This window comes from Balaenoptera acutorostrata, chromosome 1 (genome assembly GCF_949987535.1).
Source record: "Balaenoptera acutorostrata chromosome 1, mBalAcu1.1, whole genome shotgun sequence".
Taxonomy (NCBI): Eukaryota; Metazoa; Chordata; class Mammalia; order Artiodactyla; family Balaenopteridae; genus Balaenoptera; species Balaenoptera acutorostrata.
Window position 1 is genome coordinate 68,312,932 of NC_080064.1, and position 13,971 is coordinate 68,326,902.

Genomic DNA, 13,971 nt, shown 5'->3' on the forward strand with positions numbered 1-13,971 from the left:
GGTTATGCACTGTCTACCAAACAAGTGATGATGTGTTCTTCTCATTGTATCCTATCCTAGCACATGATTTTGATATGTTCCACTGCTACTGATGTTCACTTTAATGACTTCATTGAGTTGGTGCCAGACTCTTCTTGCTTAGTCTTTTCTCTTCGAAATTAATACGTATTTTGTGGGGAATAAGCTGGAACTATGTTAATATTCCATTCCACATCAGTCTTTCAATTTATTCACTTATTTATTTATAACGGTATGAACACAATATCTCCTATTTTGTTTAATGCATTATAATACCATTATAATTTATTTTGAAGCATAAATTGTCCCAAATTTGGCAAGTAAAAGTCTCTTCAAGCTGGCTTCTATGTACTTTTGACATTTCCCCATGATTCTTCAAAAACTTCTTTAATTTCTGGAACAGTAAGAAATTCCAAGCTCATCTTGTAATTCCCCTGTCCTGGCCCTGAAAGCAGCCATTTCTCCAAGGAGGGCTGGTTCCTTTTACTGGAGAAAGATGTTTAGAAGCCAAGATCCGAAGAGAGCTAGGTAGGCTCAATCCTCCTGGAGTTATTACTGCGCCCAGGCCTTTGCAGTGCCAGAGTTAGGAAATTAACTTAGGTGCATCATTTATTTCTATATATGTGTACACATATACACATTTATACCTCTATATGTATATATGTATCTATCACGGTGAGTTCACAAAGATGCCTACAATTTTAATCCAATAACAAAGAGTCCATTTTAGTTTCCTCTCTTTTGATATCTGTAACTCCCTTATCTGACAATAAGAAATCTGGCTCTCATTACACTCATATTATCTGATCAATCCTACACATGGAATCAATCCCTCAATTTTACCACCACCACTAAGCTGTGCCGCCTCACACACCAATCTCCAGCCAACACGGGCATCCACTGTTACGTTGCCTGGGCTCCAACATCCTTGACCAGGCCCACACCACTACAGAGAAGCTTTCTTTACCTTGTCTGGGCTCTAAGACCCCACTCTGAGCCACTGTCCCCACTCCTACCTCCAGTATGGCAGCCTTCCAGATTTCCTGAAAGTCAGCTATGGTCTTCTTGATCTTCACTGCCCAGTCTTTTTAGTAGTTATTTAAGTCTTTCATTGCCTGTATTCGTATTCTACTTAAAAGACTTAGAATGGCTTCTGTTGATCAAACCCTAATGTATGGGGACTTCCCTGGTGGTCCAGTGGTTAAGACGCCATGCTCCCAATGCAGTGGGGCCAGGTTCAATCCCTGGTCAGGGAACTAGATCCCACATGCATGCCGCAACTAAGAGCTTGTATGCCGCAGCTAAAGATCCTGCACGTGGCAATGAAGGTCCTGTGTGCCGCAACTCAGATCCGGCGCAGCCAAATAAATAAATAAATATTTAAAAAAAAACAAACCCTAATGGATATAGTCATTAGCCATTTATTTAAGCATTTGTAGAATGAACTACTTTTAATATTCAACTAAAATTTGCCTCCTTATATTTAGAAAGCAAATGAGGCTCAAGCACAATAAATCAATCCACACCTGTAATACCTTCCTGTGTATGTGAAAATTTCTTTACTTTAAGCAAGGGCACACACACACACACACAAAAAACACCCCTAAATCTATGAAAAGAAGCCTGTGGCCACAACATGGAATGTACTGTTCATCTATAATATCTGCTCAATTAACTTCTCTCCTTCTTTTACTAAAAGAATCTCAATCTTCCCTTATAGAATTATCCCTCCACCTAATATAATTTCAATAGAAATATCAATGAACATGCCTCTCAGGTGACTCAAACTCTAGTAGGATTCTCTACTAGGAATCCGAATAATAAATAAATGGTTGGAGGTGTATTACTGACAGCAGCACTTTGAAGAAACTTACTTCTTGCTACCTGGACAAATGGAACTATACTAGTCTTTGTCCATAAAACCTGGTTATTCAGCTCTTCCTATTGATTCTGTGATCAGACTTTCTGTTGCTTGCAATCAAGAAATGCCTCATAACATACTCACTTTGTGGGAACTAGGTATAAGTATAGAGAGTCCCCCCATACAATATTATATTTCACAAAGGGGTGGAAGTAAAGAATGCAATCTGAGTAGATGCTTTCAGAAAAACCACTAACTTAAGGAAACTTATAATTTACCATTTCAATAAGGAGATCTCTTGCCAGTGCCAATACATAAAACAAAATTTATTACCAATCCATGAAAACAAAAACCCCCAAAAGAAGAACTTAACTCACTAGAACTATAGTCACCTGACTGGGGTCTCTCACTGTTATGAGCCCATGAGACTTAAAATGTATTACAACTCTTTCATCCAATCATTTCACTAACATCGTTCCTCTAATTGTCAGTTCTTTATCTTTATTCTAGATCATTTTTATAATTTGAAAAGCATCATTTTTTTACCCGAATAAAAATTTCCAATTCAATTTTTCTTCTTTTTTCAATTTTCTCCGCCTCAATCTGGCAAGTGTGACAAATGTACAGATGGTTGACGGCTGGTCCTCCTCCATACCTAATGCATGAAGAATTTAATAAGTATGATAATCTGGAAGTAAGCTGATGTTCTAGGAAATGTGTCCAAGTTTTAGTAAAATGTAAAAACCAAATTATCGTAAGGACCTGATTTTATGTTTTTCAGGGTCGCTGATTTTATCAGTTTATTGACTTACTGATTCATCTGTATTTCAACTTTCCCTTACAGCTACTTTTGTTACAAAATATGTTTGTTGCAACAACATAAAGTAAAAGAAGTGGCTGTCAAAAGTTAGTATACAACATATAAATCTTCAGTTATACACAGCCACAGTTTTAATCAAGTTTTAATTAGAAGGAGGCTTCCCCTGGCCACTAAGTAAGAATTCATAGAATGAATTATTGTCAATATTTAAGAAAAAATATTTAAGAAAAATATCACGGCATACTTTTAGAGATACAGATTATCAGAACATAAAACTTAGAATTAATTATCTAGACTAGGGCCACACTAGCCACAAAAGTCTCTCTACTCACACTTCAGAGTGAATAAATGAAGGAAGAAGGGAATATTCCACATAAGCAACATACAGCACAGGGAGCATATACAAAATAATCCAATCTCCTTTTAACGAATTTCACAAACTGATTTCCACAATACCATATTGTCTGATTTTAAAAAAACAAACCTGCTATATAGGTTATCCCAAATGTTCTGAGGCAGCATCAATACCAGGTCTTCAATATAACTAGCTTTTCGTGGAGGAACACCTAAAAAAGTTTAAATGGGTCTGTCTCATTCTTAAATTCCTTTATATTACTTTTAACTGATTAATCACTGGCATTTTTTCCAATCATTATTCTTAAAAGCTCTCCCCAAAAGGTTAAAAATTAAGTATAAGAATATGTTCCTAAAGATGAACATATTTCTTGAAATAGAGAAAAGTAAGTTAACCAAGATGTTCAAGTACTTAACTTAGATAAATCTTTACTAAGCCTTGACTGTGTATTGGGGCAAGCCAGAGATAAATCAGAGACAATCTTTCCTTCATGGAGCTTATCAGCTAGCAGTAGAAATGAAGAATTTATATGAATAACCATAATAAAAGGCAGGCACAGATAAATGCCATAAAAGGATTATAGGGAGATTCGGAACCGGAAGAGACTTAAGTTAGTAGCTCAAGTAGGGAAATAATAAGAGAAAAATCCACATACAGAAATATTTTCAAGGTTTAGATTTCTAAATCCAATATGGGACATTTCTACTATCTCTTGTGGTTTCACTGCAAAAATAATTAATTAATGAGAATATCAAGTCTTCAACCATGAAATTTAATTAAGGTGTCACACTAAGGTTGTCATGGGAACAAGCACTAACACAGTCAGTCACAAAGGCATAAATTACATTTAGCAAATAACTGCATGAGGTTTTTTTGTTAAACTCCGAGTACATTTTCATAGTTAGGAAAAGAGCCAGCTATTCATTTAGACAAGAGCCACGGATACAGTTGGAGCTGCATGTTTCTCAGCTGAGAAAAATGATGGGCAATAGAAGTGTTCACTGCACCATAATTACCTGTTTATGCATCTGTCTTTACTATGAAATTAAAGCTATGCAAATAGAAATAGTGTTTCTGGTATTTTCAGGCTCTAGCACAGAGTTTGGAACAGGTACTCAGTAAATATCTGTTCTATGAAAAGGCTACAGATTGCCTATAATTAGAAGAAAAAGCTAATTTCTGAAACCATAGCAAATTAAACCCATTTAAGTTGGAATGTAGATGGGGAAATGGAAAATAAATGGAAGAGGAAAATTCTTGGCTCTTTCCCTATTTGTAAATTATTTAACAGCAAATCCCTACCACTACTTTCCATTACAGAGTTTCTTACCTCCATGAATACAGAGAAAATCATTATTTGAAATAGGGCCAGGTTCAGCAAAGGTCTTAAATTTATTTAGCCACTGTCGAGAAATATAAAACTGAAGGAGACTTGGTTCCATTATGTTCAACAAATTTGATATCCTCCGCCTCTCTTTTTGTGCTTCTTCACTGCTCTTCCTATTAAGGGACAGTGATTCATTAAATTTAATATGCATTTTACTCCATTAGATTAGTAAGTGGATTTTTCCGCTCACTTATTAGACTTAGCACACACATTAACAGTCATCCCTCTATATCCATGGGGGATTGGTTCCAGGACCCCTGCAAATACCAAAATCTGTGGATGCTTAAGTCCCTTATATAATATGGTGTAGCATTTGCATATAACCTATGCACAGCCTCTCATATACTTTATACTTTAAATCATCTCTAGATTACTTATAATACCTAAAAAATGTAAATGCTATGCAAACACTGGTAAATACAGCAAAAGTGGTATGTAGATAGTTACTGGTGTGCAATTTTAAGTTTTGCTTTTTGGAACTTTCTGGAATCTTCTTCCCCCCAATATTTTCAATATGCCGTTGGTTGAATCCTCAGATGTGGAACCCATGGATATGGAGGGTGGACTGTACTGTGACTCTTGTTAGGTCTTGAAAATTATTCATGAGAAATATACTTTGTTCCACCCTGCCCCCACTACATTACACACTCCAGGGGTAATACTATATCTTAACTACTAGTATCCACATAACTATTGCTATAGAACAGACATTCAAATGATTGTTAATAAGATCTAAACAGTTAATCTGCTTTCCTGTTTTAGTTGTTATTACAACCTTTTAGAAGATAGTAAAAGGTACCAAGGATTTATTTTTATATTAATACCTCCTTTTTTTTTTTTAATTTTTATTTTGGCCATGCCACGTGGCATGCAGAACTTCCCCGACCAGGGATTGAACCCATGCCCCCTGCGTTGGAAGCGTGGAGTCTTAACCACTGGACCACCAAGGAAGTCCAATACCTCCTTTATTAGCTATGTTAGGAGAAAATTTGGTTCTTAATTCCTACTGTCAGTGCCTAATTTTTAAAATTAAAACCAGTCTTTCTAAAACAAAATATATTCCTTTGCCCTTCAACTAAATGACTTAACATTCTCTTAACAAAAGATCGTTCTGCATGCAACCTTTCACTTTTACTCACATAATGAAATGAGAGCAAAACAATTTCTAATCTTTACTCAGCAATCCACTTTGAAAGTCTTAGAAGTCACTGTTAACCTCAACATGAGATGTTCTGTCATATCTGTCAAAACAGCCTATCCAGGAGAGCTATTTCCTCACCTGTAGAAGAGAACATAAGCTTCTGCATTTTGTACAGTAGATTCTGAAACTTCAGTGACACTTTGGTCGTCAAATTCATACCAGAGATTATTTAAATTGTTTCGGCAGTAGGCAATATAGTGTCCACCTGAATTTAAGCAGAAAAAATTTAAATAATTTCAGTAATAAAAAGATATAGCAAGAACTATCTTCATATTTTTTTCCAGTAGGTACCCTTACCACCACCACTTGAGGAAATGAAAATCAGGACAGAGAACGTAATCTTAAAAACCCAGTGTAAAAATAATCATGTTAAAGTCCTTATTATTTAGCTTTACATAAAAACATAATTTCCAGTATTTTAAACTTCAGAGTAAAATTATTCAATTTCCTAAAATTTCTGACATGTGTTTAATAACCAAAATAAAATAATTAATAAAAATCTACTTTTATACTTTTTTCTTTTGTTCAATCAGGTCTTGTTTAAGAGATCAATTCAGATGTTTCTTTTTTTTTAAATCTAAAAACGTATGTCAAACTTGGATACTTACTACTTGCAGTTCCATGGTGACAAATGACTGACAGAAGATCATAGGTAATAATTTGAGCTGGACTATCTTTAGCAAGAAATGGCTGAAGATCCAGGCCTTCCAGCGGAAATGAAACATGGGTACTGATTTTGGTGGAAAACATCAGTTCATGTCTGAATCTTTTAAGATGGATGCACAAAATCTTTTTAAAGGAGAAACGTAGGATTATTTAAAATTCTACTGTTTCATATGCTACATAAGAGTCTACTAAATATACATATTGTCAAGATTAAACATTATCCTGCAATTCTGATAACCTGATTCCAGAGATGTTAAAATGTGGAAATGATGAAACATGGTACTTCCTAAGTTCATAGCTACTGGCTTCTCCAATTTTACACTTTATACCTGCAAGACCCCACAGTATCTGATTAAACTGTGTTCAACATAGTTTTACTGCTAAAGGCACTTATTTGGTATGCAACTCAGTAATTTAAAAATGGATAATCTTAATAGGGTATACACAGCCACTGGTCAATAGAACCATTCCATTCTTCAACCAAAGCTAAAGAATTTACTACCCTGTGTTATATTAATGCCTTACCTATCACATAAAATAAATTAAATTGTGATAAAGCCCATACCTCAGGAAACTTTTGTACTTTACAAAACTTTACTCCATTCCTCAATCTAAGGGGTGAAAAGAGAAAACCAATTTTAATAAAACTGTTTCCCATACAAATCTACAAAACCTTTAGTATTTTCAAATATACAGCAAAATCTTTTAGAAAATGCAGAAATAAAGGTATCAGACTAAAAATGCTTACTACTGAATTATACACTACCAATTAAAAAAATACTAATAAAACACTGGAACCCCTTATTGTAAAAAAAATTATTTAAATTAAGACATCAGTGATAAAAATTTAGAGTTGTATAATTCTTTGATGAAAATCTTCTACTATCTATGGCCTGGCTATGCCTTTATAACATTCAGATAGGATGTAAAACTGGGTAAAATAAAATCCCAATTTTATAGAATTGGTTGGTCAGGTCAATACATTACAACCTTTATTCCTAAATGTGAAAACAAATAACTTAAAATAGAGTGGTTATTATTAATAATCAAAAAAAATTTTTTTTCGGCCATACCAAGCGGCTTGTAGGCTCTTAGTTCCCTAACCAGCGATCGAATCCGGGCCCTCGGCAGTGAAAGCGTGGAGTCCTAACCACTGGACTGCCAGGGAATTCCCAATAATCAATATTAATTTATATTTGACAGATCTCTACTTTGGATTCTGGGGTAGATGCAAGTTCTTTTCCATCTTCACTATTATCTTTTTCCTAGTTGGCACTGTTTTTCCAAGAAAGATTCCCCCTCTGGGCCAACTCCGTCTTCAGGTATAAGCTGTGGCTTCAAGGACAAACTGATAATAAATACTTTCCAATTCACTAGAGGTGTATTTTTTTTCTAGAAAGTACAAGGCAGCTTTTCTTCCTTATTGACCTAACAATATACTATTCCTTTTTGTGATGAAGAAGACCAACAGCTGCAGATCACCATTTCCCTGGGTTTTTGACAAGAGCCAGAAGTTTGTATTATGAAGACTCTATTAATAGATCTTATTCGTAGGCCATTATTTTTCTATCAGAGAGATTCAGAAAAATTTTCCAGTTCACTCTACCTCAGACATATTTGCTTCCAATTCTCCATTTACTTTTCTTTTCTAACTCATCAACAAGAAGCCTGGGCTTCCCTGGTGGCGCAGTGGTTGAGAATCTGCCTGCTAATGCAGGGGACACGGGTTCGAGCCCTGGTCTGGGAAGACCCCACATGCCGCGGAGCAGCTGGGCCCGTGAGCCACAATTACTGAGCCTGCGTGTCTGGAGCCTGTGCTCCGCAACAAGAGAGGCCGCGATAGTGAGAGGCCCGCACACAGCGATGAAGAGTGGCCCCCACTTGCCACAACTAGAGAAAGCCCTCGCACAGAAACGAAGACCCGGGCTTCCCTGGTGGCGCAGTGGTTGAGAATCTGCCTGCCAATGCAGGAGACACGGGTTCGAGCTCTGGTCTGGGAAGATCCCACATGCCACGGAGCAGCTAGGCCCGTGAGCCACAACTACTGAGCCTGCGCGTCTGGAGCCTGTGCTCCGCAACAAGAGAGGCCGCGATAGTGAGAGGCCCGCGCACTGCGATGAAGAGTGGGCCCCGCTCTCCGCAACTGGAGAAAGCCCTCGCACAGAAACGAAGACCCAACACAGCCAAAAATGAATAAATAAATAAATGTACTATTCAATTAAAAAAAAAAAAAAAAAAAAGAAACGAAGACCCAACATAGCCATAAATTTAAAATAAATAAATAAATAAATAAAAATTTTAAAAAAAAGGAAAGCATTAAAAAAAAAACAAGAAGCCTTAAAAGCCTAAACTTATTACAAGATAGAAAAAGGCAGCTAGTAGTAGATATAAAGAAATAAAATCATACTTTTCTTAACTGTCTTTTTTATTCAGCCCTCATACAGCAGGTAACATTAGAGATGGTATAACCTTTGTGAATTTTACACAAACTTGAAACTATGTACCTTTATAGTCACTTTCACTTCCTAAATCTAGCCTGTTAAGGTGGTAAACCAGAAAAGAATATTGCGTTATTTATGATGACAGAATTAACCCATGTAATAAAAATGTATGTTATACATCCTAGTATATATTTACAACATATTTGGAAAATGTTTTATGCAAAATTACATACTTATTTTATATCTTAAAATACACTGTCACATCTTAGCTAAGCCTATTAAGTTTGTTAAATTTTTAACCTCAGATTTGTTTTACAGAACAACCAGTCATTTTTCACTAGGACAAAGCTTACTGGCCTTTATATTTTTCTAAATAAAACGGAAAATTAACCCCACATGCCCAATTCAAATTACCAAGAAAAATACCATTTAAAATACAAAACATGCAATTGAAGGCACTGCCAATGACACTTACTTTTTGCATTTTTCACAACTGTACATATTGTCACCTGAAAACAGAACAGATTTGGTCATTCCTCTCAAACTAAAAGCAAGTTATTTTCTTTTGGTTCTGCAATTCTTTGAGCTTGCGATGCTGAACCCGTAGAACAGTAACACAAGGCTCACATTTTTTAGTCTCTGCTCGAGTCAGCACGTTTACCACGCCTACAACACCCTTTACCTGCTCTTTTTTCAACCTTGAAGGTGTATCTCAGATAACATCCTGTATACTTATTCACTCAACAAAATTTACTGACTGCTTGTTATATGTCCAAGCAAGGTGCTGGACACACAAAAATAGTGAAGGCTTGGATCTTAAATACTATGGAGAAATTCAGACTAATCCAGATATACAAGTAAGTTTTTTATATTTTGGTTGAATTTTCTCTTTTTTCAATCCCAGAGAAGACTTTAGACACTTCAAATACCGTATTGTCTAGTACTATAGGAATTTGTATCAATTATTTCAGGATATTATTTATAGTGTTTATGTTGTCATGGTAGATACTGGCACTGTGGCAATATGGGCAAGTACTATTTGAGCTGTCTCAAAACTCAGCTTCGGGCTTCCCTGGTGGCGCAGTGGTTAAGAATCCGCCCGCCAATGCAGTGGACACGGGTTCGAGCCCTGGTCCGGGAAGATCCCACATGTCGCAGAGCAACTAAGCCCGTGCGCCACAACTACTGAGCCTGCGTGCGCTCTAGAGCCCGCGAGCCACAACTACTGAGCGCACGTGCCACAACTACTGAAGCTCGCGTGCCTAGAGCCCATGCTCCGCAACAAGAGAAGACACCGCAGTGAGAAGCCCGCACACCGCAACGAAGAGCAGTCCCCGCTCGACGCAACTAGAGAAAGCCCGCGCACAGCAACGAAGACCCAACACAGCCAAAAATAAATTAAAAAAAAAAAACTCAGCTTTTATGAATACGTTCTATATTTAGTCCCACTAGTATTTTAGATCACTCACAACAGTTTAGCCATAGATGAAAACTATTTCGTATTTCTTACCTTTTAGTTCATCTCTGGCGAAGAAGGCAGCAAGACAATCTTGCAAGGTTACTATTGGACCCCAAAACCAGCTAGGGACACATGAGACAACAAACCTGAAACATTATTGATAGAAAAAAGAAAGGAAATGTTCTGCCAGTACAGCAGAAACAGCAGTTTTAACAATCAACTAATACAAAGAAAACACATACATACCTCTTCACATATTCCATGAAAAAAGCTATCCACCCTTGTGGAGCATATGCTTCACCACATGATCCTGCTTTGACTATAGATGTTGGATGACTTGATGAATGCAGCTTAGCAAGGTCTTCCTTGCCAGGAATCGGCAAGGACAGATCTTGAAAGGTCTCGAGGGTTACAGACACCTAAAATTGTTTTGTGTTTTAAGAATGGGATGAAAATAATCCAGCACAAACATCTGAGGATAGATTTTAGACGGCAAAGATCAAAGCAAATTATAATAAGAAAGAACAAAAAAACAAACTGCTTTTTATATAGTAATAACAAAGCTAAAATAGTAATAACGAAAGCAAAATTGCTTTGTACCAGGTGCTGTTCTAAATTTAATCTTCACATAAACCTTATGAGGTAACTACTAACATCCCCATTAGTCAAGGACACTGCAGTAAAGAGAAGTATCTCACACACAGCCACTGTAGCCTGAGGTCCAAACTGTTACGCACTACTGCATTTATTTCTGAAAATGACCTCTAGTGATAGTTTGTAAATGTAGCTTAAAAAACAAGATGCGAAACCTAAACAGCTGAAAACATTTCAGGATAATTCCATTTAAATATCTGGTACCAAAATAGCCTACACTAAGATAACCCTGTTGAAAACCCTTAGATTTGAATTAATTCTAACACAATAACTGAAAACTTACTTTGGGTTTTTTTTTTTTTTTGAGATAGGTCATTTTACATTCATCTTAACTATATTCATCACTGCACTGAAGTAAAACTGTTCTTAAGAAAACCTCTAGGAAACTCAGGAATTTAGAGGTATTATTAAAAATCTCATGATGATTTTCATTCATGCTCTTGTGTATGAACATGATACTTTTATTATCTGAATCCAAACTTAACATGGGAAAATATTTACAAGCCATACAACCAAGTGGAGAAGATATATACATAGCCTTGCGTCTGTGAATAACAACAGTTTCCTACTAATTTCATCAGCCTTGGGAGAATATGCATGTGTTACAAATTCTCGTTGCTGAGCAACATATCTCCTTTGTATGTGACCAGAGATGAAGAACTTAGTTAATTCTTCCTGCTAAATGCATGCCTGTCCAGTGACAGGTCAAGACCCATCCTTAAATGAGTATGTTACTATTGCTTCCAAAAAACAAGTTCTACTCCTAGAATCAATTTATACTTCTGCAAAGACAAGAAATACATGTATAATCATCAACAACAAGGAGAAGAAATTAAATTTTCACACCATTTTGTCAGGTTTTTTTTTAAAAAGAGCATTTGAAAGAAATTTCCTGTGTATTATAATTCTTTCATACTCACCCTATCACAAGTCAGACACTGCACTGAACTAATGATTGTTCCATCAAATATGTCTGAAATAACACTTCGGTATTTCTTGTGCTGTTTTTTTCTCTTTGGAGATGATGCAGACTGAGCTAGGATTGAAAAACAAGTATAGAAATTTTTTTAGAAATCAAAGTAGTTCTTTTAGCATTTTTTTCTGAAATCTTTTAACAGCAAAATTACTATGCTGAAGAAATCTGTCAAAATACCATTCAAAAGCATTACCTAAAGAAAACACACACACACACAAAAACCTCAAAGAGAAACCATGATGAAATAGAAAGTATTCAGCTTCCCATCTTGACTTCAACCAGAATAGTTTTGCTTTTACGTATTTGTTTTTGCTTCCAAGTAAGGCTTTATTTGAAGAAAGGATTCTATTAAGCTTTGAGAGTTCTTTATATATTCTAGATACAAGTCCTTTGTCAGCTATGCGATTTGCAAATATTTTCTTCCAATCTTATCTTTTCATTCTCTTAATGGTGTCTTTTGCCAAGAAAGATTTTAATTTTTTTCTTTTACAGATCATAATTTTGATGTCTTTGATGTCTTTAAAGAATTCTAACACAAGGTCATGAAAACTCTTATAAGAGTTTTACAGTTTTACATTTTCTAATACTGGAACTCTCATACATAGCTGGTCGGAAAGCAAAATGATACAGCCACTCCGAAAAACAATTTCATACAACATTAAGCATAAAACTAACATAAAACCAATAACCCCACATCCAGGTGCTTACCCTTAACAAATGAAAATTTATGTTCATACAGAAACCAGTACATAAATGTTTATAGCAACATTATTCATAATTGCCAAAAACTGGAAACAAATTCAAGTATTTGTCAGTGAGTGAATAAACAGTAGTACAGTCACACAATGAAATACTACTCAGTAATAAAAAAGAACTATTCAGACCTGCGATGTGACTGTATCTCAAATTCATTACGCTAAGTGAAAGCAGCCTGTTTCAAAAGACTACATCTGTATGATTCTATTTATATGACATTCTGGAAAAGGAAAAACAATAGGAATAGAGAACAGATTCACAGGGCTGGGGCTTTGGGAGGAGTAGTGGGATGGTCTGGTAGTATAAGGGAATTCTTTGCAGTACTGGAACTGTTCTATATTCTGTTTGTGGTGATGGTAACAATCTATGCACGTGTTGAAACTCAGACCCCTACACCAAAAGAGTGAATTCTGTTGTATGTAAATTTGTGCCACACACACACACACAAATTTTAAATCATGGTTGTGTAAAAGTATGCTGTCAATTTAAAAAGCTTGAATAATATTTCATAATTAACACTTTAAACTATCAAAGCAAAGGAACCTGAATAACTGAAACTTCTACCTTTTTTGTGTGTGGGTGCCAATCCTGGCCACAAACTGCCCGATTTCGGAGGGCTTGCTGATAAACGTGGGTTAACACCTTCACCTGATGGGAAGGTCTGTGATGTAGACAGCTCATTCAAATGGACATCAGTAATATATTCTGTAATATTTAAAAATTTGTATTATTACCTTAAATAGTAAAATTATTCCACCTGTCAAATAAAGCTTTCTTCATCTGAGATTTTGAACACAATTCACATTAATAAATGTCAGGTGAAATACCTGATAGACATTAGGCTTGCTAAGCAAACTAACAGTGATTTTCCCCCTAGGAATCTAATTAACGTTTATAACACATTACTGTTGTAAGCAATCCAGAAAGTGTGCAAATATAAGTGTGGAAATATAAAGCCAAAGAGGATCATATTTATCCTAACTTAGTATTTAAAAAACAAAAGCAATTTAGGGCAGTTTTTTAGAAAGCTTTAAAACCATATGGGAGAAAAAGAGATTATCCTCCCAAACTGACATAGTAAGCAAAATCTAACAAGAAATTTAGGCATAAAGTAATTATAAATTATTTTACTCTGTTATAAAAGGAAATAAAACCCTCTGTCAGAAAAAAACACCTTTTTTGGAATTAAATTATGAATCAAGAAAATATAAGCTCTATGAGAGCTATCTTGATTTGCTGTTGGATTCCTAGTACATAACATATATTCCAGGGCAAGAGACTGCTCAAAAAGTATATGAGTGAAGAAAAGAGAATTATACATAACAGACCCTGAAACAGAATGATTTCAGGGAATTTTCCAGATAATGCAAAATAAAT

The 13,971-nt window shown here is 35.6% G+C and overlaps 1 protein-coding gene across 6 annotated transcripts in view; it reads right to left on the minus strand.

Annotated features, from left to right (window-relative positions):
* The window catches only part of USP33 (ubiquitin specific peptidase 33), a 67,262-nt gene that overhangs the window by 10,931 nt on the left and 42,360 nt on the right, over positions 1–13,971 (minus strand). For 3 of the 6 annotated variants that reach the window (XM_057539729.1, XM_057539747.1, XM_007191768.2), the window contains 11 exons: positions 13,159–13,299; positions 11,783–11,898; positions 10,455–10,627; positions 10,260–10,354; positions 9,225–9,258; positions 6,874–6,919; positions 6,251–6,431; positions 5,721–5,847; positions 4,385–4,554; positions 3,184–3,265; positions 2,426–2,534 (listed from right to left, as the gene is read on the minus strand). In XM_057539729.1, the coding sequence (XP_057395712.1) occupies positions 2,426–2,534; positions 3,184–3,265; positions 4,385–4,554; positions 5,721–5,847; positions 6,251–6,431; positions 6,874–6,919; positions 9,225–9,258; positions 10,260–10,354; positions 10,455–10,627; positions 11,783–11,898; positions 13,159–13,299 (1,274 nt within the window). The remainder of the gene's footprint in view (positions 1–2,425; positions 2,535–3,183; positions 3,266–4,384; positions 4,555–5,720; positions 5,848–6,250; positions 6,432–6,873; positions 6,920–9,224; positions 9,259–10,259; positions 10,355–10,454; positions 10,628–11,782; positions 11,899–13,158; positions 13,300–13,971) is intronic. The other 3 variants (XM_057539732.1, XR_009007060.1, XR_009007061.1) reach the window with 3 other exon arrangements.